Source organism: Typopeltis vanoorti, chromosome 7 (genome assembly GCF_054136105.1).
Source record: "Typopeltis vanoorti isolate ZY-2024b chromosome 7, IOZ_Tvanoo_1.0, whole genome shotgun sequence".
NCBI classification, from domain to species: domain Eukaryota; kingdom Metazoa; phylum Arthropoda; class Arachnida; order Uropygi; family Thelyphonidae; genus Typopeltis; species Typopeltis vanoorti.
In genome coordinates, this window is record NC_143555.1 from 123,491,413 (window position 1) to 123,518,420 (window position 27,008).

At 36.6% G+C, this 27,008-nt stretch overlaps 1 protein-coding gene across 1 annotated transcript in view; it reads left to right on the plus strand.

Moving 5' to 3' along the window:
* Positions 1 to 27,008, plus strand: part of Vps8 (vacuolar protein sorting 8) — a 519,719-nt gene that overhangs the window by 69,235 nt on the left and 423,476 nt on the right. The window contains exon 5 of the mRNA XM_090395104.1: positions 10,022 to 10,076. Within this exon, the coding sequence (XP_090251230.1) occupies positions 10,022 to 10,076 (55 nt within the window). The remainder of the gene's footprint in view (positions 1 to 10,021; positions 10,077 to 27,008) is intronic.

The window sequence follows — 27,008 nt, forward strand, 5'->3', positions numbered from 1 at the left end:
GTAGTCTGGTTCTCCTTGAATTCTGATGACTCAACACTGAGGGTAGCCCCTGAGTGTTGAGTCTTCAAAAGGGGGAACCCCCCCCCCCTGCCTCGTACGGCACCCAGCCCTCCGAGTTTCGGACTGGTAGGCCGGTTCTCCTTGAATTCCGATGACTTAGATGATTTTGAATACTCAAAAGGGTCCCCCCCGATTTCTGGCCTGGTGGCCTGGTTCTCCTTGAATTCTGATGACTTGAATTTTGAAGACTCGACACTCAGGGTAGCCCTTGAATTTCAAAAAACTTGACATAAAAAGGCTTATCATTTTATATATATAGGGTAGATATAAAACTTATAATATCAAACTCAACAGATCATCAGATAGATGTAGTATTTAGTTGGTTTCTTAAGACCTTATGTCTTTATAAAATATCATTCTTGGTCTTAATAGTAGAAAAAAAACACTTTAATTTGTTATTCAAATCAAACTTTCTATATTTTTGATAAGGATAGGCAGTCATTCCGATTCAAGTTAGGGCGGTGAAGCATCACCTCAGCACTCTCCTTAAATAGGCTTTCAAATTTGCACTGACATTTATGTAGAAGGTGTGTTTCAGACCACAGAATGTTGTTGTCTGTCTATTCTATTTTATTCTAATCCAGATTATCAGATTTTTTGTGGGAAATATATGATTGATGTTTTTGTATTCTTTTGTTGTATTGTCTGTACACTGTTGAGTGTCCAGTTTGTCTGAAGTAGGAAAGATGGCAGTCACATGGAACTTGGTATACACCTGGAAGAGACATAGGAGAGCTTTTATCTTTAGAAGAGGAGAAATATGTTGAGAGTTTATTAATAGGAATAAAAGTCACTACTAAATCATATTTCTTCAGAATTCTTGAAATTGATTCTGAAATGCCAGAAATGTATGGGATTGGACCTCCACATATTGATTCCTTGTTGCTTGGGTTAGGTTTATAGGAGTCAAACAGATGTTGTGTAGTCCTTTTGGAGAAATCATTTAATTTAATATATTGTTTGATAGTTGAGAGTTCTTCCTGTAAATGATTAGGAGTTGAACAATTAGTCTTAGCTCATCTAATTAAACACTTTGATTCCTGTCTTCTGAGAAGGATGGAAGAATTTTGAGAAGGAATCATTGGACAGTTCATTTTGATACTATATGCAGAAAACATATTCCAGATAAGCATTATAAACCCATGAGAGCTGAATTTTTTGTATTTAAGGATAATGAGGAAGCTTCCACAAAGAATCTGGGAACTTTAAAATTATCTTCATATTCTAAAGAAGTAGGAAAGGAACTGATACTCCAAAAAAGATATGAAAGAAATACGTTTTTTTTTGAACGATTATGAAAAAATTCTTTTCTTTTAGATATCTGCTGTCTGCTGCACCATTTTTTTTTTGTATAGTGTTTTCACTTTCTTTTGGAGAAATAGTTGGTGTTTCTGTATTATCTTAAACTGTGTGTGTGTCAAATGTTTGTTTCGAAAGCACTATTACAATTTTGCATTTCAACTAAATTTATCACCTAAAGAGAATATAAAGGCCCACACATTTAACACAGTTAAGAACATAAATATTACATAAGATTTCTTCTCTTCAGAATCGCAGGATTTTGTGAGAATACACAAACTTTAAACTCATAACACACAGTTTCTTCAGCTGTAACTCACCTTTTTTTTCCTCTAAAACAAAAGAAATAATATTTTCACAATCTTTCTCAAAAAAAAAAAAAAAAACGTATTTCTTTCGTATCTTCTTTGGAGTATCAGTTCCTTTCCTACTTCTGTAGAATATAAAGATAATTTAAAGTTCCCAGTTTCCTTGTGAAAGCTTCATCATTATCCTTAAATACAAAAAAGTTCAGCTTTTACAGGTTCATAGTGCTTATCTGTACGGTATCAAAAAGGAACTGTTCGATGCTTCAGGAGAAACTATGTAATCACTTTTATCTGTCACAACTTCACTTCATATATAGGAAATTATCCTTTCCTTTTTTATTTAAAATTATTTTATCAGATTCGGTCACCGCTAAAAATTAATGTAAAAAAAATTGGATATTGCTAAATAGCAGATATTCTACATCTGCACATGAAGTATCTTCACTCCAGTCATGAAGATATTTCATGTGCAAACTTTCTTTGTTTGCACTTCAATAAAGGATTAAACCAAGAATATAATTTCTTGGCATCTTTAGATTTATAGTATAACCAAATGAAAAAGGCTTTTGATATTAGAAGTCTCAATGTCAACCATAGTCAAATGCCCTTCCGATATACTTACTATACTTCAATGGGACAAAGACAACTTCAATGCTATCAAAACTCAGTCGTGTCTAATTTCTCACAAAAAAGATCTTTCATCATTTTCCTTTTAACTTTCAATAATACCAACTATATAAATATGATCAGATCTTCCTTCTTGGGTGGACTTACACCTCCTGACTATTTTTTGGAAGAAACACATCTCAGTCACAACTTCTGTAATGGCCAAAAAAAATTGTGTACTTTTACATCCAAAGTGCATGTGAATATGGCTTACACATTTGTGTGGTACACCAAAATCCTCGGAGACTGCTTGATGGTATTCATAAGAGGGCAGTCCAGCTAACTGATGATCCTTCTTTCACAGATCTGCTCCCATTTGTCTCTCGCAGATGTTCAATTTTGGTTTTATGTATGTTCTACAGGTACTTTCATCGACAATGCACTGATGAATTGGCAGCTAACTTTGGTATACACCTGGAAGAACAAGAGAGTAGCTGTTGGTCAACACCCATTTACAGACCAGCTGCAAAGTTATCAGACCTTCTTCCTCTGTTCTCTGGAACAGCCTCTGTCACTGTCTCCCCTCAAAAGGCTACAACCCTCAGTTGTTCAAAAAGCATATGTCATAAGTTGCGTAGATCTGATCAAATACCTATGCCAGATCTGATCAAATACCTTATAAATATCTAGAGCAACCTGGTGAGTTTTTTCCAGCCTTTCCATGGTGTAGGCTAGAAAATCAGCTGTAGATAAAGAGTGACAAAATCTGTATTGCTAATCACTGATTATAACTGGTTTGCCTCCAGTTGGTGAAAAAGTTTGCTGTTAATGCCCTCACTGATTTTTGAGATAAGTGAAAGCAGTCGAATGATAGTTTGCTTACTGACTTTATCACCAGTTTTTGGAATGAGTGGAATGCTTTTTTTCAATGCAGTAGGGTTTAAAGCAGTAGAGTAGGAAAGATTGAAGAGGTGAAATAACATTGATGTTAGTTCTGGATTGCATGTTTTTAGCATGATAAGCCAGATACTATTCATGTTAGAGTTATTTTATTCAGGATTCCTCTGATTCCCCCCCCCCCTTCGGCAGAAGACTGGAGGGGGAGGGGAGAGCAGAAGTTGGAGAGAAACGAACGAAAGGGGAGAGCAACACTTAATAGTGTTGTTAGGGAAGTAGAATGGCACTTGAACATGTAGCAAGTATGCAGCATTTTGTCTTTAAAAATCTCTTTCTTTCTCTCTTTTTTTTTTTTTATTTAACTATACGCCAGGTGTGATGTTGAATTTTGTTTTTTTATAGCTAGGTTATGCTCTGTTTTTTTCTTGGTAGACTGGATTAGTGAACTAAGGCTTAGTTCACTAAGTTCACTACTTAAGTAGCATTAGGGAATTTGGGGCATAATGAGGGATTCATTGAAATCATTCCAGTGATGATTATTTCTGCCATTTGGTCTGAGCAAGTGTTCGGATCAGCAGAACAGAACCAGTGGTCAGACTATGAAACAGGATTAGATGTCACAGAGATTATCCCATAATGCTAAAGGTCACAAGACAAACTGTTGGGTGAAGATTGTTCCATGGTGAAAGAAACTTCAGGTTGTAGTCTGAGTCTCCAAAAGGAAAATTTATGTCTACAGTGTATTTGGAAGGGGAGCTTGTTAAGAAGAGATTGAGGGTGCTGGCAGGATGATGAGGGTTGTTTTATTTTGTTCAGTAGATTAATTATTATTATATGACACCTCCAAGAGGTCATCGCAGGAGGTCACTCCACTCTGCCACACAGACATACTCTTAACCATCTCCCCTACTACTCAATACTCCAATGCCATCTTACCACCCATCACCACTGACAGTATATTTTATTTGTAAATTACTTGTTCTGAAGGCAGATTTGCCTGTACACGGGATGAAAAACCAAAGTTTCCAGGAGAAAAATCCTGCTACCTCCGTATGAAACTGGCTAACTCACCTTCAAATGAATAAGCCCCTATAAAGATTCCTCTTGTAATGCCAAGAATTGAACTTAGGCCTTTTCCAGTCGAAGGGTGCAATATACCGTCGTTCTTCCAATTGCATTATGGAGGCACTAACATTAGGATCATTGCTCATGGCAAATACATTGGCATCCCTGCCTGCTTGAACTGTGGACATTGAAGTCCCAAGGAAGATGACCTTGGTGAACATTATTTGGGTATTCTCACTGCAGAAAATTGAGCTTTAGAGCTTGTTAAAATGGTCATAGTAGTTATTAGAATTTGGAGAGTGATAAAAGCAGTAAATGAATTCAACATGATTTCAGAAGAAAATTTTGAGCCCAATCATATCAAACAGCAGGCTGATTCAAGGTTTCATATTCTCTGATGTGGGATATCAGCTCTGATTTATTTAACATGATCTTATTTAACAGAATTCTTACTAAAATAAAGTATGGTCTACCAAAATGATAAAGTGATTATGAAAGTTGTGGAATGGCTTTTTTTTTTTTTTTTAAATGCTATTTTGTACATATTTTAAATTCTTATTCTTCTAATCATCCCTCATATAAAATAAACACACACACATTTGTAAATAATGAACCTAAAATAGAGCCTGCATTAGATGAAAAAAAAAAAAGTGGCATAACATTATACATATCTGCAAGGAGATGTGTTTTGCATTATGGGAGATACTGAGATAGGAGTAATGTTAGCTTGCTCCACCTTTGCTACAAGTTTCCCAGTGTTGTACTACCTTACCCCAGTCCTGAAGATATTTTCAGGTGCAAACTTTGTTTGCTCACACTTGGATAAAGGATTAAACTAAATTTATTATATTATAGTCTAACCAAGTGAAAAATAAACTTTCAACATCAGCTCTGATGAAGGGTGATCCTTGTGACAGAAGAAAGTGTGTAAGGATACTTGTGGACAGTGATTGTTGATCCTGTCACTGAGGTTCTGTGGAGCATAATACCATATTTCAATTTATCATAATTCTTTAGGTCTGTTCATTGCTGCACCAAAATATATATGTAATGTAGCATTACAACTACTCGGCGCCAAACTTTTTCTTTACCATGGGGTGCATCTTAGAAAAGTAATTGCTAAACAAAAATAACTTGTTTCATAAATAAGTTTTTTATTTATTTATTTTTAATGAATCATTATTGTTTATGAAGGCTGCATTTAAAAATGACATCTATTTGAAAAGGATGAACACTTGAAATATTATTTTTTGCATGTGGTTTCCATGATCATAGAGTACATCATGTATTAGTAGTGTATAATTTCTTCATCAGAAGTAATTCAAGGTATTTAAAATAGATGATTAGTAAATCACAAAGTATGGTCATCATAAGGAAAACAAGCTGAAAGTGATTAACTGATAGTCATTAATTTTTCCAATACGGCTTCTAAAGCCCTGGTAAAATCCTTTCTGTGTCTTTACTTTTGAATATAATTTTAGGTCATGAAAAAATCTTATAATGACATGCATGCAAAAGAAGGATGAGCAAGTATTTTCATTTAGAGAATTTATTTAACAGAATTCTTATTAAAATAAAGTATGGTCTACCAAAACGATAAGAAAGTGATTATGAAAGTTGTGGAGTGGCTTTTTTTTTTTTTTAAATGCTATTTTGTACATATTTTAAATTCTTGTTCTTCTAATCATTCCTCATATAAAATAAAAACACACACATTTGTAAATAATGAACCTAAAATAGAGCCTGCATTAGATGAAAAAAAAAAAAAAAGTGACAATAAATTGTTTAAGAATTACTGAATAAATTGGCTTAATTTTGAATATCTATTGATTAGCCAAAACTGCTTCAGTTTATTTAGTAAGTCTTAAACCACTAATTTTATAGCATAATTCTATGAGTTTCCTATTGAAGACTTTATGGTAAGTTGTTTTCTTTCATGATATGCACACCCAGAAGACAAGTATATTTTGTCTCGAATACAAAAAGAACATTGGTAAGGTTTTCCATTGAAACTGGGTTAGCCAGCATCTCATACAGAGATGGCAAAGTTTTTCCTTCTAGAAACCTGGATTTTTCATTGTGCAAAACAGGTAGATTAGCACCAGAAGAATATCTTTTACAATTAAAAGATGTAATATGCTGACCACATAATATTAGTTGATTTGGCCACAATTCCTAAGCAACCCAATCCTGACAAATACAGGTTGGCAAACACATATACACCACATACCAGTGTTTGAAAAAAAAAAAAAAATTGCTTACAATCTGCACTGGATGGATGAGTTGCTACAGCAGTTATCTCGAAATACTGTTTTATTCACTAATTATATGAAGAGCCAATGGCTTCAATTCGGCGACATGAACTTATTTAAGTTGAAGGATATTGCATCCCATATTGTTTCTTAGCCGAATAAGAAACTCAAAGAGTTTCATGCCGAATAAGAAACTCAAAGAGTTTCATGCCGAATATAGAAACTATATAAAGTTCGGCGATTCCAAGCATAAGCAAATACCTGGATAGTGCAACACCTGACCCATTTGGTAGTGCAAACTCAGGCAACTCACAGTAAGGGTGGAGCAAGCTCCGATCACTATTCTTGGTATTTACCCATAATGTGAACTTAGCTCCTAAGAGCTGTATTACTGTTCTACATTATGAAAGAAGATCAGTACCCCGACCGGTTTCAACCTTTATTGAGGTCTCATCAGTAAGTAAGTAGACCTAGTTAATACCAAGTTTGTAGCGAACAGAACTTACATCTCTTCTATAAGAATTGCCAAGAAGGTGTCCTAATAAATTACTAATTATATGAAGAGCCAAAGGCTTCAATTCGGCGACACGAACTTATTTAAGTTAAGGGATATTACATCCCATATTGTTTCTTAGCTGAATAAGAAACTCAGAGTTTCATGCCGAATATAGAAACTATATAAAGTTCGGCAATTCCAAGCGTAAGCAAATACCTGGATAGTGCAACATCTGATCCATTTGGTAGTGCAAACTCAGGCAACTCACAGTAAGGGTGGAGCAAGCTCCGATCACTATTCTTGGTATTTACCCAAAGGTTGAAACTGGTCTGGGTAGTGACCTTCTCTCATAATGTAGAACAGTAATACAGCTCTTAGGAGCTAAGTTCACATTATGGGTAAATATACCAAGAATAGTGATCGGAGCTTGCTCCACCCTTACTGTGAGTTGCCTGAGTTTGCACTACCAAATGGGTCAGGTGTTGCACTATCCAGGTATTTGCTTACGCTTGGAATCACTGAACTTTATATAGTTTCTATATTCAGCATGATACTCTTTGAGTTTCTTATTCGGCTAAGAAACAATATGGGATGTAATATCCCTTAACTTAAAACTGTTTTATTTATTTGTATTGGGTTTCCCCTTTCTTCCCCCTCCTAATGAGGGATTAGGTATATATTTTTTATGACTATAAATCCATATGTGTTTACAGGTCCAGTTTGCCTGTTCTGAGGGACGAAAAACCTGAATTTCTGAGTGAAAAAAAACCCTCTACCTTTGTATGAGACAGGCTAATTCACCTTTAGTCAAGAGACCAGATAAAGGTTCCTCACGTCATAGATGGGAATTGAACCCAGGTCTTTCTGACCAAAGGGGCTTCATCTATACTGACTGAACTCTGGAGACTGTACTGTCTACATTTAAAGCATGAGGTTGCTAGTGTAGCATTAATTCTGCATAGGACAGATGTGCAGTCAACAAAAACACACACGCACCTTTTTTACTGCATTGCTATCAAACTTATGAATAGTCCAGGATCTCCTATAAATCACAATGCTAGAATAAATTATTCTGGCATTGTGATTGTGGTATTGGCATTACGGAGCTAAGCATCATCATGAAGAAAAAGAAACTCTTTTTTGAGACTTTTTTTCCATTGCTACGCTACCAACCTAATGTTCATAAGACTTCACAAGAAATATGGTGGTTGATAAGAATAACTAATTGTGCAGCATCGTGGAAAATTGCTATTTCATGGCTGGTCTTGATTGTAGTATGCCACTTATGTTTTTGACAGTACATCTCAAATCTGTACTTCAAGTGCTTATACAGGGTGTTCGGGATAAATTTGACAGTTTCGTAAGGAAAAAGAAAATCTTCTTTGTATCTATTAAATTTAATGAATTGACAAAAAAACATTACAGGCAGAGTTAATTACAATACTATCAACAAGATTTACTCAAAATAACCACCATTAGCATCGATCACAGCTTCAATTCTGCTTCGGAACCTCGAACAAGCTGATGCTACAGTCTCCCTGGGAAGGGCCGCAAAAACTGTTTTAATTTTATCCATTAACTGGGCTTTTGTATTACTGGAAGTGCGATTGGTGTCTTTTTCAACTGTGCCCCATACAAAATAATCCATGGGGTTAAGGTCTGGGGAGTTTGGAGGCCAAACATTTGGACTGGTGAAGTCGTAGAAATTTTCAGACAACCATTTTTGACTTTTCCCAGAGGTGTGGCAAGGGGCCGAATCCTGCTGCCATACATACGGCCTACCATTGGCTACCCTTGTTATCCAGGGCTTGACTACAGTTAGCAACTCCACGAACAAAGCCCGAATTCCAATGCCAGGGTTCTTCAACACCTGTTCCTGCAGATTTGCGAGGAATTCTGCTGTACGAACGCAATCAGATCGTCTGCTAGGGATCTTTCTTCTTGCTACATCCTCGTAGTCACCATTGCAAGTCTCTAGTTCATGCCTGATTGTTTTTACTGTATTCAGGGAGCATTGGGCAGCAGTCGTAATATCCTTATTTTGATGGCGGGCACGAATCATCATGATACAAGTTATTCTCTTCCATGATTCAGGTGGGTTCCAGCTATCCATCCTTTCTGACATCTTGTATATGAATGAAGAAGGGTCCAAACTTTTAAATGAAGAGAAGTGTGTGTTAATACATGTAACTTACGGAAAAATATAATTAATTATAAATATGTCAAATTTATCCCGAACACCCTGTATATATTGTATTTTTTTAAAATTTATTTTTTACATAGTCTGGAAATCTTGCTCTTGAGACCAGTCATGGAAATTTTTCAAGCTACTTCAGCCACTTATAAGTGGGGCCTGTGGTCTCACACCAAGTGATAAAATTCATCTGCCACCTAAAGGCAATCACAAACATCCATGCCCATGACTGGATTCAAGCTTTGTTGGTTGGAGAGTGATTATGCTAACCACTTATCCAACCAGACTGGCAAATTTGGTGAATATGATAAACACAAGTTGTTTTGAGCCTTTTATAAAAATTTGATTACAAAGTACTGTTTGGTATTATTACAGAATTTCTATAAATGCCTTATTTTAATATAACCAGTCACATTGTTACTTAGTATGGTTAATCTGTGGAGAAGGGAAATATAAAAATGAACCATATGCAAAAATGACACTGATCCTTTTTATGTAAAACATTGAAAATTCTAGGTTGGATTTGAAGAACTTTTCATATTTCCCTTGTAACTTTAGCTACCTTCATCTATAGAAAATACAGTGCAGATCCCAGTAATCAGAAGTGAAAGAATTTTATTAAGCCTCTTTAAATCTTTGTGAAATTTGAGGCCTCATATTCAGGAATGCTAAGATTTGAATCACTGGATTTAAAATGCTGTTTTCATACCTGCTTTATGATATTATAAATTTTATAACTGTTGCAATATATAAAATATTGCTATTCTTAGTTGTCATGAATTGTGATCATGATTGTGATCTGTGTATTTGTGAGTGTGTAACATCAACACATTATGTTATTTAGGCTGTATCTTCAGTTATTGCTATTGGCACTTTTCATGGATTAGTACTTGTTTTTGGTAAGTATTACTTTAGGGTATGTATGAATTTTGATCTTGGGAGAATTTTACTTTATCATCCAAAAATGATGGAACATACTACCAGTATTTTGAAGAATTATCATAATATTGGATAATTTATAATATAAATGTTATCTGTTTACATAAATATTTGTATGTTATTTAACTATTCTATAGAAATATTGGTTTCCCTTTTAAAAAGTAAGATGACTACATTTGCAAAATAAGACCTATTTTGGTCGCAGTTAGGAATAATTGATTACCACAGCTACATTATTCTATATACAGTATATCAAAAAACGTATCAACAATTCATTCTTTCCTTGTGTTTCAGAAATTTTTCAGTAAAATCCTAAAATATATCAACTGCTGTATTTTTTATTGATTAATAGAGAAACAGTTCATTTTCATCATAAGGTTATCCTGATTTTATCAAGTTTGCATTATAATCAAATATTGCTTTATAATTCTCCAACTAATTTAACTTAAATGTGCTAAATTTCATTACTGAGGATAATAAAATTTAGCTTGTTAAGTTACATTACTGAAGGAAGGTCCACAGTTGATGAATTGGTTGTTGAACTGTATTTTCACCATAATTCTTCTATTTTAAAAGCTCCATTGAAAATATACCGTTTTTTTTTTCTGTGTATAAGATGCTCCCATGCATAAGACAGACCCTACTTTTTTGAGCCCAAAATTAAGAAATCGATATTTTAAACATAAAACAGAACATTTGAATAATTTTTTAAATATTAAAAAAGTATATTTAGTAATTAGGTAATATTTTTAAGATACATACTAAGATGCATTTTTAGGGATGCATTTAAGGTGCATTTTCTAGGCTAACTTGGTTTGCGTACTCTCCTCATGAAGTTGAAGCATCATTTTGCCTTTTCTGTGAAAATCAACAATGCTCATTTCTCTTGAAAACCTTTTTGCTTCATATTGAATAAGCTTGGTTGACACACATATCCCACTCTGGCACTACTCCATAATCCAAGTCTTAAGCCTCTGCTCCAAGTTTGGCCATTTTGCTCGTTTTCCTCTTCAGGCTCTCTTCTTTTTTGACATCTTGAGAGCAGTTGTTCTTCCTGTTTTCTCCACTGTCTAATCATACACTCAGTGGGAGGAGGTCCAAACTGTCTCTCTGAAGCTTTATTTCCATGTTCTTTTGTGTAATTGATGACTTTTAACTTGAATTTTGAAGAATATGAGAATTGTTTTTTATTTTTGGACATTTTTATGGGCTAGTGCTCAAAATATTGTTAATGCATTAACTGACCCCTGCCAACGAGTTGCAGACATACGAATGCTTTCAGAGTTCTGATTGGTTTATTCAGAATCAGCCGTTAATGACATCAATTGATAGAGTTAACAAAGGCTAGTGATTGGTGGAAGCCTGTTCATGGAGACAAGGTACTGGCAGTTTCGCCACGGCAACTGCGGGTCTCTCAGCAGATTATTCCCCCCCCCCCCCCCCCCCCCGTGTATAAGATGACCCCCAGTTTTTGGTATAAAAATTTTAGAAAAAATTATTGTCTTATACATGGAAAAATATGGTAATTGTCCTAGAATTCAATTTACAATGGAAAAGGAAACTAATAATATTCTGGCCTTTCTTAGGCACCTTGGCCACCAACTTATCTAATGGTAACCCATTCTTTTCAGTATATAGGAAACCCACTCACAGATACATTCACAAACACAAACTTTCCCATCACCCCTTCCCATCTCAACAGTATGGTGTTATAAAAGCACTAACTCCATAGAGCTTATAAATAAAACCTTTCTTCCAACAAGACCTCTCTTGTAACAGAACTCAATCATATACATCATAGTTTTCTATCTAATGGCTACAGTTCCCACACTATCAAATAAATAATCAATTCTTCGCCCAACCCACGACCTTCAGAAAGATTTTAGTAAAGCTATCACCATCCCCTATGTCCAAAGCACATCAGAAAAAAATAACCAGAATCTTAAAGAAATACAATCTTTGCACCACTTCACCTCCCTCCTCTCTCAGTTTCAGGTGTATATAGGGTTCCTTGTTCCTGCAAGTTGGCCTACTATCGACGGACAGGAAGATCCATCTGAATGGAAGAACATTAAAAAATACATAAATTTTAATAATGGCAAACTGTGAGCAGACATATAAATGCAAAATTAATAACGAAAAAACTCACGTAAAAAGATTATTTAATAGTATAATTTTCACCTGTGTGTCACAGGCATCTTCAGTACATTTTAAGCTCAAATTAAACAATAAGTGACAATTCCAAAAAGCGCCACCTAAGTAGCTAGTGTAAGATAACTAAAAAGGTCAATAAATTTCCTAACCAAAAAAAAAAAAAATTATATATACAATAAAAAGTTAGGAAAGATTAGCTGAATTATAAAGTACTATCTCCCATAAAGGGGATAGACGTAAACCATCAGGTCTGTTTAAGTTAAGCGAGTGAAGTAAAGTTTCACATGTTCCTTTATAAAGCTGTTCCATGAGGAACCGACTTTTGTGAAGGACTCTTGTCTTTTTCCGAACTCAATGTCTAGTGATGATGGCATGTTCTCCAAGTCCAGACTGTTCAGGTTCAAGATATTGAATATAAGACTGGTGTTCTTCTAGCCGAATAGAGGCAGATCTTCCTGTTTCTCCGAAATAAGATAATCCACAAGAGCAAGGAATCTGGTAAATACCTGGATAATTAAGATGTGGAAGCTTGTCCTTAGGAAAAGTGAGAAAGGCGGAGATTTTTCTGAATGGTCGAAAGGCAACAAAAATATTCAGTGGTTTTAAAACTTTTGCTATACGTTCCCTAATACCTTGTACATAAGGGATAGGAATGCACGTTATTTCTTCTGTATTTGAAGAGGAAGACAAACTACTCATAGCTCTTTTGATGAAGGAATTCTTATATCCATTAGATAGAAAGGAAGAAGTAATATATTGCAGTTCTTTCTGTAATAGATCGTCTGAGAACAAAAGGAGTGAGCACGATGAACTAGTGTTTTAATAGTTCCTGCTTTTTGACTGGGATGGTGATGAGATTCAGCATGGATATAATGGCCTGTATGAGTTCTTTCTATAGACTGAGAAATGTAGGTTACCATCTGGTTGGTGAAGAATTAGAAGATCTAAAAAGGCTAATTGCTTATTTGATTCTACTTCTAGGGTAAACTGGATCCTTGGATGAAGTGCATTTAACTTAGTGAGAAACTTGAAGTTCATCAGAAGAGTCATTCCATATAGCAAAAATGTCATCGATATATCTGAACCAATGAGTAGGTCTGGGAGAAATGTTGTCAAAGATACGTTGTTCAAAATGTTCCATAAAGAAGTTGGAGATAGCAGGAGAAAGAGGATTGTCCATGGCTGTTGCTTCAATTTGTTGATACAACTTATTTTTAAAGGAAAAATAACCAGAAAGTATTACAAAATCAAATATTTTTATAATGTCTGAAGGAAATTCCTGTTGCAATAATTCAATGCTGTCAGATAAAGGAACATTTGTAAATAAAGAAACAATATCTAAATTTAAATGTTCCTTTATCTGACAGCATTGAATTATTGCAACAGGAATTTCCTTCAGACATTGTAAAAATATTTGATTTTGTAATACATTCTGTAAATTTTTTCCTTTAAAGATAAGTTGTATCAACAGATTGAAGCAACAGCATTGGGCAATCCTCTTTCTCCAACTTCTTTATGGAACATTTTGAAATGTATCTTTGACAACATTTCTCCCAGACCTACTCATTGGTTCAGATATGTCAATGATATTTTTGCTATATGGAATGGCTCTTCTGATGAACTTCAACAGTTTCTCACCAAGTTAAATGCATTACATCCAAGGATCCAGTTTACCCTAGAAGTAGAATCAAATAAGCAGTTAGCCTTTTTAGATCTTCTAATTCTTCGCCAACTAGATGGTAAACTACATTTCTTAGTCTATAGAAAGAAGACTCATACAGGCCATTATATCCATGCTGAATCTCATCACCATCCCAGTCAAAAGGCAGGAACTATTAAAACACTGGTTCATCGTGCCCACTTTTTTTGTTCTTCAGAAGATCTATTACAGAAAGAACTGCAATATATTACTTCTTCCTTTCTATCTAATGGATATAAGAATTCCTTCATCAAAAGAGCTATGAGTAGTTTGTCTTCCTCTTCAAATATAGAAGAAATAACACGCATTCCTATCCCTTATGTATAAGGCATTAGGGAACGTATAGCAAAAGTTTTAAAACCACTGAATATTTTTGTTGCCTTTCGACCATTCAGAAAAATCTACACCTTTCTCACTTCTCCTAAGGACAAACTTCCACATCTTAATTATCCAGGTGTTTACCAGATTCCTTGCTCTTGTAGATTATCTTATTTCAGAGAAACAGGAAGATCTGCCTCTATTCGGCTAGAAGAACACCAGTCTTATGTTCAATACCTTGAACCTGAACAGTCTGGACTTGGAGAACATGCCATCATCACTAGACATTGAGTTCGGAAAAAGACAAGAGTCCTTCACAAAAGTCGGTTCCTCATGGAACGGCTTTATAAAGGAACATGTGAAACTTTACTTCACTCGCTTAACTTAAACAGACCTGATGGTTTACGTCTATCCCCTTTATGGGAGATAGTACTTTATAATTCAGCTAATCTTTCCTAACTTTTTATTGTATATATAATTTTTTTTTTTAAAGGAAATTTATTGACCATTTCAGTTATCTCACTAGCTACTTAGGTATTGTCATTGCACTTTTTGGAATTGTTAGTTATTGTTTAATTTGAGCCTAAAATCTGCTGAAGATGCCTGTGACACAGGCGAAAATTATACTGTTAAATAATCTTTTTACGTGAGTTTTTCTGTTATTAATTTTGTATTTATTAAAAATACATCTGCCGTCACGACTGGTCATGAATTTGACCTTGCAGACATCTTTGGATACAGCTCACAGAATCAATTGAAAAAAGACCATCATGCTTCAGCTCAGTAAATTTAAAAGATAAAAATTGTTTTTAAAATCTGCAACTGCTCTTAGCAAGCAGCCTAATTTTAATAAATATGGTTGCATAATACTTCCCAAAATATTGGAAACACTAATACAGTTTACATCCTAAGCTTCTTGCAGTTGTTAGGACTCTAGTCTTTCATCCACTGTTAGTTTTGTGCTGGCTGTGTGTGTTACTATGTGTTATTATTTTGTACTCCCTGATGATGTCTCTGTAACTGAGATGAAATATTGGAAGCATTAAATACTATTTTTGATTGTTTCCAGTGCTGTTTCACTCCATTAAGCTTTTATCATGAATGGAGACACTTTTTGTATGTTACCTTATTGTGTGTTCAGAAAACAAACATCATGCTGAATTTCTGAAAAATTCTGTGTTATTTCTGTAAGTGCATATATATAATGCAAGGGCTATGACTACATAATTCAAAGAATTGGGAATGGAAAAGTGAAATCTAGTCTAAATGCTATGGAGCACCTTTGGGTAAAGTTGAGGAAGAGGTCAACATGTCCAGCCTCACTACAGGAACTGACTGCCATTTTGATAGAGGAATAGGTGGAATATTAGTCTTTATCAACATTGTCTACCCACAAGAGTGGCATCTGTTGTTGCCATGCTAGTGTATCAAGGTTTGTGGAAATAAAGGGATTGTGGAACTGTCTGTATAATTTTTTCAGCATAATGTGTTATATAAATGCAAATATTTGTATATTTTTATGATAATCCTGTATATGAAAGGTTGAAAGCTTGTTGCATATTAGTATTGTGGGTGGGCTAAGTTTTATATAATTTGAATTTGCTGAATAGACCAAACACACTTTTTCCCAGCATTTCAAGACTCCAATAAGTAGGGTAGCAGTTGGTCTCTCACTCATGATGGTTTATTATTTAACATGAATTATTGTTTATAAATATTATTTGGATTTAATTATTTGTTTGAATTAATATTTTAAATGAATATATGCATAATGTTATTTGCATTGCTTTCTCTTAATGTAGAGAATACGATTATTTCTGTAAATTTAATAATTTTCATCAGAACAGAAAATGAAATGTGTATTGAGATAGAAAGAAGCCAGTAGTATTATAATTAGGTAATTGTGCAGAGTCTTTATAGCTCATTTGGTATAGATGAAGCCCTTTGGTCAGAAAGACCTGGGTTTGATTCCCGTCCATGATGTGAGGAACCTTTATCTGGTCTTCAGCCAGTCTCATATGGAAGTAGGGGATTTTTTTTCACCTGGAAACTCGGGTTTTTCGTCCCCAAGAACAGGCAAACTGGCCTCGGCGAACACACATGGATTTACAGCCATGAATACTTATGACAATATGTGGAAGAGTTAGGGTCCTCACCACTGGTAAGAGTGTGGTCGTCTTTCCAGCATACTGGCACAGCACATTGGCCTCTCCAAGCACAAGTCCAAAGACATCACTAATTCATTCATTCAGTAGTAGTAGTAATGAGTAGTATGTACAAAGGATAGCCGGTCTCACTAATGTCTACAATCTGAGGCCCAGGATATTTGCCAAGGCAACAAACACTACCCCTGCCCATTTGTTTCTGATACTCTTGCCATTTGTGACATAATTACTTGCATTCTTTTTTGTATATTACTTCTTACTCTGATCCATTTTGGACAATTTGCAGATCTCTATTCTTATTTAATGCCTTACTGGAGGTGACAGGTTCTTTCTCCTAGAAACTAAAGTTTTTCATCCTGCAATACAGAACTGGCCAGAAGAACAGATGCAATATACTGGCCTCTTAGCCTTAGTTGCTTCAGCCATAACTCTAAATAGCCCATCATGTCGAAGGGAAGCCAGGAAACTATTTTTTTTTTTTTTTTTGTCTGATTATGATTATTTTGGGCATCTCTGGTATCAAAAGTGACAGCAAGTCATTCTTATTCCAATATAAACTGGCTACCGCTACTACTATTATTACAATAAACAACCGTCTAAATGTAATCTTCTGTAACTTTAGTTCTAAATTGAATATTGAGTGATCCACCACCAATCCTTGAATCCTTAAGCCCACCTACAGTACAAAATGTACAAGTTTGCAATTAATCTTTTGTGGACATGAGAAATATTCACACACACAAAATCTATCAATAATTGTCTGGACACCCCTGTTATTTGAAGTTATGGAACATTCCAAGTTTATTAATAACATAAAAACTGGTGTACAGATAGTAAGCAGTATTTCATTATAGCAGTTGAATACAGGTGGTACGGCAGCACGACATGAACTCAATAACTTTAAGAGAGGTGTCGTTGTGGGTTGTAACATTGGTGGCATGTTACATATTTAGCCCCATGTTTAGCATGGGGCTAAATATGTAACATGCCACCATTTTGGCATGTTTAGCCCCAATGGCATGTCCATACATGCCATTGGGGCTAAACTGGAGCATCTAAAATCAGCGGTTGGCAATGTGATCAACAAATGGAGATGTTCTGGCATCAGTAGTGCAGGAACACACCCAAGGCGTCCACCGAAAATGACTGATAGGGACAGGAGGGTGTTAAAATGGGTGACATGTAAAAACCAGCTACAATCGGCACAGACTATATATGATGAGTTCCAGAGTGACAGTAACACCATGATGAGCACTAATACTGTTCAGAAAGAACTCCATTTACTGGGTTTCCTTGGAGGAGCAGCAGCACACAAGCTGAACATCACAACAATGAACAAGGCTCATCTGGCCTGGTGCAAAGAGCATGTGAACTGGACAATTAACAAGTGGAAAATGGTACTCTGGAGCAATGAATCAAGGTTTATCTGTTTCCAGTCTGGAGGTAACCTGTTGAACTCTTGTTACCACAGTGTGTTGTACCCACAGTAAAGTTTGGTGGGGAGCAGGAGGTAATCAAAGCCAAAGGCGGATATACACGATATTAGCCTTCTGGTATCAATTGTAAATTGTTAGTGTCCAAACAATTATTGGTAGATTGTGTGCGAGTTTAATGCTGTGACATATGTGACAGGGACTTATTTGGGAAACAGAGGTGGGTGAATTGTGAAGGATCTTAGGATATTGCAGAATCTCAGTGTAAATACAGCTGTGGGATTAAATGGGATAACAGCTTGTGTTTTACAAGAAAGAGCAGGGCAGTTGCCTCTGACTAGGCTTTTTAACTTAAGTCTCAGCTCTGGCAGAGTTCCAAGTGAGTCAAAAGAGAGCAAAATAATTTCTTCACATAAGGGAGGCTCTACAACTGCAGTAACAAATTATAGACCAATCAGTATCTCAAAAGTGTGGTAAAAATACTGGAAAAATTGGTCAAAAAGAGGATTCAAGAATGGATGGATAAGAATATAATGCTCTATGGGGATGGATATGATGACATTGGTTACAATGCTACCAAAACACCTTTGTTTTGGTAGCATTGAGAGTAATAAAGAGATTAGAGACTTTGGTTATGGAGGATCTTGAGGCATGCTTCTAATGATTGGGTATTACAAGGTTTGTCAAATGAGGAAGGGGGTTGGAATGTACTGTCATCAGCAAAGCTGTTAATAAGATTTGATGTCACTGAAAGAAGATAATTATCTTCTTTCAGTGACATCAAATCTTGATTAAGTGACATTATTTATAATTAATGTACAGAAGGAAGATAATTGGTGAGTGTACAGAGCCCTGGAGTACCCCTGCATTGGTAAGGAAATCTGAGGAGAGGAAACCATCTATCATGACATGTATTATTAAATTACTTAAAGAATTGAACAACGTAGATATGAATATAAATTAAATTACACTTTAATAAATATTTCCGATATTTTGGCAACGTCACGTTGCCATTTTCAAAAGGAAAAAAAAAAGGCACATGCACGTAGGCACTACAACACGGTAACTGAGAATGAAGAGATGAAGCTATTATTCTCCTAAAAGTCCAACTCCAACAAGGAATATAAAGCTCTACAGGAAATGACAAATAATAAAGAATTAGTTATCACCAAAGCGGATAAGGGAAATGCAACTGTAGTACTTAACCAAAAGAACTACACAGGTAAGCTTGATGCTATTCTATTAGATTGGGCTACTTACCTCCCTATCGAATACAATCCCACCAACTCACAAATTAGAAAACTTCACAGGCTCCTTAAGCAAGTCACTTCTTGGCCTGTAGAAGTTACCAACAGATTAAAGCCATTTAACTCTATATCCCCCTGTATTTATGGACTCCCAAAAATACATAAAGAAAATGTGCCATTACGTCCCATAGTGGATGGCATTGATTCTCCCCACATACAAATTAGCTAAACATTTGGCCAAAGAGCTCACACACTATACTGGAAACACACCATCACACATAAAAAAACTCAGCCCACTTCAAAGCCAGTATAAAAAAACTCTCACTCCAACATACTGACATAATGGTCAGTTTCGACATCTCCTCCCTATTCACAAATGTCCCACTCAAGGAAACCTTATAGCTCATCCAAGGCAAATTTCCTCCCGATATCTCAGCCCTATTTCAGTTCACAATGAATGCAGGCTATTTCATTTGGCAAGGAAAATTCTACAAACAGAGGGGAGAGCCATGGGTTCATCACTCTCCCCACCACTGGCCAATTTCTTTATGGAGACTTTTGAAGAGAAAGCCTTAAACTCTGCCCAACAAAACCCACTGTTTGGCTTCGCTACGTTGATGATGTGTTCGGTATTTGGCCACATGGCTCACATACACTCCACTCCTTCTTAACACACTTAAACAACCAACACCCTGTAATCCAGTTCAACTTGGAAAAAGAGGAAAACAATAGTCTCTCTTTCTTAGACACTCTAATCACTCGCCAGCCTGATGGATCCTTGGTTTTCTCGGTTTACAGAAAACCCACCCATGCAGGCAGATACATTCACCAGCAATTCCCCCCCACACACACACACCCTCACAACAGTAGGGGGTTATAAAAACACTATATAACGGGGCAACATTAATCTGTTCAGATGACAATGCCCTAACCACTGAACTCAACCACATCCTTAATACTTTCTTAGCCAATGGCTACAATCCCCAAAAAATATTAAAACCAGATACCCCCCCCCCCCCCCCCGCATAACAAAGATTACACTAAATCCATCACCATTCTCTCTATCCGGGGCACCTCGGAAAAAATAACCAAAATCTTAAAAAAATAGACCTAACTTCTTGTTACAAACTTTATAAAAAATTGGCATCCCTTATCCACTCCACCAAAGACCAACCACTTCACCTAGACCTACCTAGTGTATACCAGGTCCCTTGCAGCTGTAAACTGTCCTACTTTGACCAAACAGGCAGGACAGCAAATGTCAGAATTTCGGAACATAAAGACTATATCCAGTTTCGCCAGTACAGTCACACTGGACTTGCAGCCCATGTTCTAGATACCTGCCACAGAATACGTTGGAAGAAAGCCATGTTAATACACCGAAGCAAGTTTAAATATGAAAGATTATTTATAGAATCGGCCTCAGCTGCAAAAAAAAAAAAAAAAAAAAAAAAAAAAAAAAAAAAAAAAAAAACTCTTCAAACCTCAACAAATTTGGGTGCACGAGACTGCCCCAAATTTGGGAAGCTTGCATCACGAGAACATCAGCCCAACAGCCAAGACAACCCAATATAGCCTGCTGGGGGGGGGGGGGCACCATTAGGACTCTAGGACAGAAGAGAGAAACAGTAGGTTTCTCTCTTCTGCTTCATTTGCTTTTTGTAGTGTTTGCGTGCACGTGTCGTAGTTATATGTTCCCATTGAAGATGGCAATGTGACATTGACGAAATATAGGAAGTATTTATTAAAGTTTATTTTAATTAATATTCCAGTATACGCTGTAAAATCCTTAAATAATTGAATAGTCATTATACATTGTTACCAATGTATAAGCCTTTCTACAAGAATTGGTTATGGTAGATTTCAAGTTGAATCATTTAAGTACTGTATAATTTCTTGAATGAAGAAGAGGAATAGAGAGGATAGCATCAGCAGAATTGTGAATAGGATTTGAAGTTTAGGTCATTAATGTATAGAAAAAAAGAGTGTTGGTTAGAATACAGAACCCTGGAGTATTCTAGCATTGAAAAAGAAATCTGAAATCACAGTGAATGACCAAGAGGAAATTGGCAGTCTGATCACAAAGGGCAGGAGAGGGAGACCATAAGAAGATAGCTTCATAACAAGATCTTGAAGACAGACACAAATGCTTTAGAATTAACAAGAACAACCACGAGTTTTTCCAGACCGTAGCCAGTATCCAGAGGTGGATAAGGTTAGCAAGGAGGTTTTCTGTAGAATGTGGAATCCATATTGAAATACATAAAGAAAATGTACCATTATGTCCCATAGTGGATGGCATTGATTCCCCCACATACAAATTAGCTAAACATTTGGCCAAAGAGCTCGCACACAATACTGTCAACACACCATCACACATAAAAAAAACTCAGCCCACTTCAAAGCCAGCATAGAAAACTTTACACTCCAACATACTGACATAATGGTCAGCTTTGACGTCTCCTCCTTATTCACAAAGGTCCCACTCAAGGAAACTTTAGAGCTAATCCATGCTAAATTTTCTCCCAATATCTCAGCCCTATTTCAGTTCACAATGAACTCAGGCTATTTCGTTTGGCAGGGAAAATTCTACAAGCAAATAGAGGGGACAGCCATGGGTTCACCACTCTCCCCACCCTTGGCCAATTTCTTTATGGAGACCTTTGAAGAAAAAGCCTTAGCCTCTGCCCCACAAAAACCAACCATATGGCTTTGCTACGTTGATGATGTGTTCGCTATTTGGCCACATGACTCTGAAACACTCCTCTCCTTCTTAACACACTTAAACAACCAACACCCTAGAATCAAGTTCACCCTGGAAAAAGAGGAAAACAACAGCCTCCCTTTCCTAGACACACTAGTCACCTGCCAGCTTGATGGAACCTTGGTTTTCTCAGTTTATAGAAAACCCACCCATACAGGCAGATACATTCACCAACAATTCCCCCCCCCCCCTCAAAACAATATGGAGTGGTGAAAACACTATACAACAGGGCTAAACTAATCTGTTCTAACGACATGGCCCTAAACGCTGAATTAAATCACATCCTCAACACTTTCTCAGCCAATGGCTTCCTCCCCCCAAAATCCAAATAATATTAAAACCTAGAAACCACAGCCCCCTTTCCCCCCCTCCACAACAAGGATTACTCTAAATCCATCACCATTCCCTACATCCGAGGCACCTCGGAAAAAATCACCAAAATTTTAAAAAAAACATGACCTGACCTCCTGTTACAGACCTTACAGAAAATTGGCATCCCTTATCCGCTCCACCAAAGACCAACCACTTACCCTAGATCTACCTGGTTTATATCAGGTCCCTTGCAGTTGTAAGCTGTCTTACTTTGGCCAAACAGGCAAGACAGCGAATATTAAAATTTCTGAACACAAGGACTACATCCGTTTTCACAAGTACAGCCATTCTGGTCTTGCAGACCATGCTCTGGATACGCCACAGAATATGGTGGAAGAAAGCTACAGTAATACACCGTAGCAAATACAAATTCGAAAGACTATTTATGGAATCAGCCTCAGCCCTAAGAAACTCTCCAAACCTCAACAAATTTGGTTGTATGCGACTGCCCCAAATTTGGGAGGCTTACATCAGCAGACCTTCAGCCCAACGGCCAAGAACACCTACTTAACCCGCCAGAGGGCACCATCAGGACTTTTAGGAGAATAATAGCTTCATCTCTTCATTCTCATTTACCGTGTTGTAGTGCCCACGTGCACGTGCCTTTTTTTGTAAGTTCCTTTTGAAAATGGCAATGTGACGTTGCCGAAATATCGGAAATATTTATTAAAGTGTAATTTAATTTATATTCGTATCTACGTTGTTCAGTACCTTAAGTAATTTAATAATGCATAACCAACGTATAAGCCTGTCTACGAGAATCATGACATGTAGTGAGTGACCAAAGAGGAAGCTAGCAGCCCAATTGAAAAGGGTAGAAGGTAGCTATGGGATGTTAGTTTGTTGAGCACGCCTTTATGCTAGATCCAATCAAATGTCCTAGAAATGTCAAGTGCAGCTCCTTGAGTTTCTCCAAACCTTTTCACAGCTGTGACCAGAAGTTAGTGAAAGCTAGAAGAGAAGATCAAGAGCTGTTGAATGGTACTTTGTTAATTGACTTTTGAAATGTATTTTGTTTTTTTATTTGAATGTACAGGGTGTTTAAAAAAGAATGTCCCGATTTGAAAATTGTATATCTCTGCAATTACGAGCCACAAATGAATGTGACTTGTACCATGTGAATGGCCTTGGCCCAGAATTTGATATGACGACCGCTAGATGCCACTACTAGTGCCCAAATAACTGCTGTGCTTAGTTAATGGGAAGATGGCGTCTAGTCAACAGAAGGCATTTTGTGTTCTCGAATTTAGCAAGACTGAGTCCGTGATTACGGTGCAGCATGCGTTTAGACGATGTTACGGAATTGATCCACCACTGGACAAAAACATGCGTCGTTGGTATTGACAATTTCAAGAAACAGGGTGTTTGTGTAAGGGAAAGAGTCCTGGACAACCATGCACCTCAGAAGGGCATGTGCAACGAATTCAAGAGGCTTTTTCAGCAAAGTCCATGCAAGTCCACTCACCATGCTAGCTGAGAACTTACCATCCCTCATGTGACTGTTTGGCATGTGTTACGACGATGTTTGCTTATGAAGCCATACAGATTGCAACTGGTGCAAGCTCTTTGTGTAGGTAACAAAAAAAAGAACAGATTTTTGTGCTAATCTGTTAGAGGACATGGAGGACGACACCTTCCTGCAAAGTTTGATTTTTAGTGATGAAGCAACCTTTCGTCTAAGCAGTAAAGTTTCGCACCACAATGTTCGCATATGGGAACTTGAGAATCCACATGAAATTGTACAGCATGAATGTGATTTACCAAACTTAATGTTTTTTGTGCGGTTTCTGTTAGAAAGGTTTATGGCCCTTTTTTTTTTTTTTTTTGAGGAAAACACTGTTACGGAAAACCTCCTATCTTGAAATGCTGCAGGACTGACTACTTCCACAGCTAAATGAAGAATCTGAAGATTACATTTTTCAGCAAGACGGAGCACCGCCATATTGGAAGCTCCGGGTTCGTCGGTTTCTAAACAAAACATTGCCTCAGCGTTGGATTGGACGCGATGACTTGGCACTACACTCTTGGCCTCCAAGATCTCCTGACATCACACTTTGTGACTTCTTTTTATGGGGATACGTAAATGACTGTGTTTATGTTCCTCCATTACCCGCTTGGATGAGCTCAGAACCAGAATCACGGCTGCAGTAAATTCTGTGACAGAAGACACTCTCAGACACGTTTGGGATGAATTCAGCTATCGGCTTGATGTTGTCCATGCAGCAGGTGGAGGGCACATTGAGCATTTGTAATTGTGGTGAGTGAAACTTTAGGCCTTACTTCCTACTTGGTTATTTATTTGGTAACTGTACCACATTTTCATTATTAAATATAATTATTTGAAATCGGGTCATTCTTTTTGAAACAAACTGTATTTTCGTATTTTGGAAAGGGTTGAATGTAGGCTTGTTTCACTATTACATAGATGCCAGTTGAGTAGAAAATATTGAAGAGGTGATATAGGATTGGTATTAGCTCAAGAGTATGTTTTTAGCATGGTGGTTTTTTTTGGGGGGGGTGGGGGATCCATCAAAACAAGATGACTTTTTTTGGTTTTTTAAGCTATTCGAGGATTCTTCTGATGGGAGGGGGAGTGGCTTGATTATCTACAAGGGTTGGAGAGGAAACATGATGCCAGTAAGTCTTTTCGCAGTGCTACAATAGTGAGATCTGGATGTAAATGCAGCAGAAACATGGAGGGGATTAAAAGTTGTGTTACATGGCCGTGGTGAATCAGAAGGCTCAATTGCCATTTTGACAAGAGGCAAGCTTGCAGCATTTGGACCTTTCAAAATCAGATTGAGGTTTTGTTTTCATTTTTTGTGGGCTGCATTGTGGTTGAGTATGATGTAAAGTTTTGGAGAGCCACTTTAATACAAGTAGCTCTCTCCAAAACATTTTTCCCTTTTTTCCTCCTCCCCTTACCCACTTGTCAGAGAACTATAATTATTTGGTCTGAGCAGGTGTTTGGATCTGGATAATGGAAAGAGTAGCCAAACCATGTAAAGGCAGAATAGAAGTCAGTCACAGAGATTATCCCATATGGCACTCTTATAATACCAGAAGACAGATTGAGAATGGTTGGGTGATGGTTCTTCCATAGTGAAGTAAATTTCAACAAGGTATTTGCAAGTAGATGAACTGGCATCTGGAGTATATTTGGATTGCAAGCCATCTTTCATTATTTTGAATGGGGAACAGCTCAGATTTATGGACTCAACTACTGTTTGAGATTTGCACTGTAGGCACCAGGGGGTAGAGACCCCCAGTACACACACACACACACACACACACACACACACACACACACACACACACACACACACACACACACACACACACAGCGAACAAATTAATCCAAACACATTTTTTAAAAAAAATTTAATTTTGCAAGAAAATAACTACAAAAATTAAACTAACTTTACCTAATAATTTATAAGTACTCCTCTGTTCCTAATAAGTTCATTAATTCACTTAAGCATAGGCTCTACCAATACAGAACGCATTTTCTTATTTCTGCATCTTGAAAGCATACTTTTATAATGGATTGTATTAAGTTATCCTTTGTATCATAATTTAATTTTCCAAGTCTCTTTTTCACTATGGCCCACAAATTTTCTGTTGGGTTAATGGCAGGAGAGTGACCTGGCCACAGAAGCAATTGAATGTTGTGATTTTTGAGGAATTCTTTCACTCTTTTTGAAGTGTGACATAGAGTGAGATCCTGTTGGAAGATGAGTTCTTTGTCTTTCTGGATCTGTGAGACCACTCTTTTCTCCAATATTTTTATGTACTGGTCACTTTTCATCATACTATCAACAAGCACAAGTGATTCTGGATAGCCATGTGTAAAACAACCCCAGAGCATCTTTTTAGCTGCGTGTTCAGGAGCCACTAATTTGCAAATATATGTACTCGCTCTTCTTGGACAAGGAAATGGTTCTCATCTGAGAATATGACCTTCTTCCACTTCTCAACAGTCCAATCTTTGTAATCTTTTGCCCACTGGAGCCTCTTTTTCTGTATAGCCTTTGTCATCGATGGTTTCTCATGTTAGAAATATTAATCCCACTAGCTGCCGAGTCTCTATTTAAGTCTACAGCAGAAAATCTTGGATTGCTTTTCCTAACTAATAAACGATCTTCTGAGTAAGTATAGTTTTCTTTTTCGTCCACATTTTCCTTTTCTGTCAGGAGAAATGGTACTTGTCTCCTTAAACCTCTTTAAAATTGCATTAACAGTACCCAAACCAACACCACATTCATTCAGTTTGTCTTTGAGTCATGGATATGTGTTGAGAAAGAGTACATATTTTTGAACTTTCTTGCAGATATATCCATTATAAAATGGATAAAGCTCTAAAGCTAGAAAATGAATAAAACACTATGAATGTCAACTTTTTTATGCTATTAAAAATGCCCAACACTATTAATAAACATTTTAAAGACAGTTATGATGTTTATTACACAGCACTCGATCAAAATAATGAACTGAAACAAAAACCAAACCAAAACCCAAACTTGATGAAAATTCAACTTGTTCGGATTAATTAGTTTGTTACCGCATACACACACACACACTGCTTGAAAAGAAGTTCACAGACACTTCCATGGGCAAGATGCATTGTGCCATGTAACGAGTTGTGTTTCTAGCTGGTATAAATTGGAGGAATATAATTCTCCCAAATCAGTGCAACTGTGTCCAAGTAAAATGGCTGTGAGAAGGAAACTGATGGTGTTT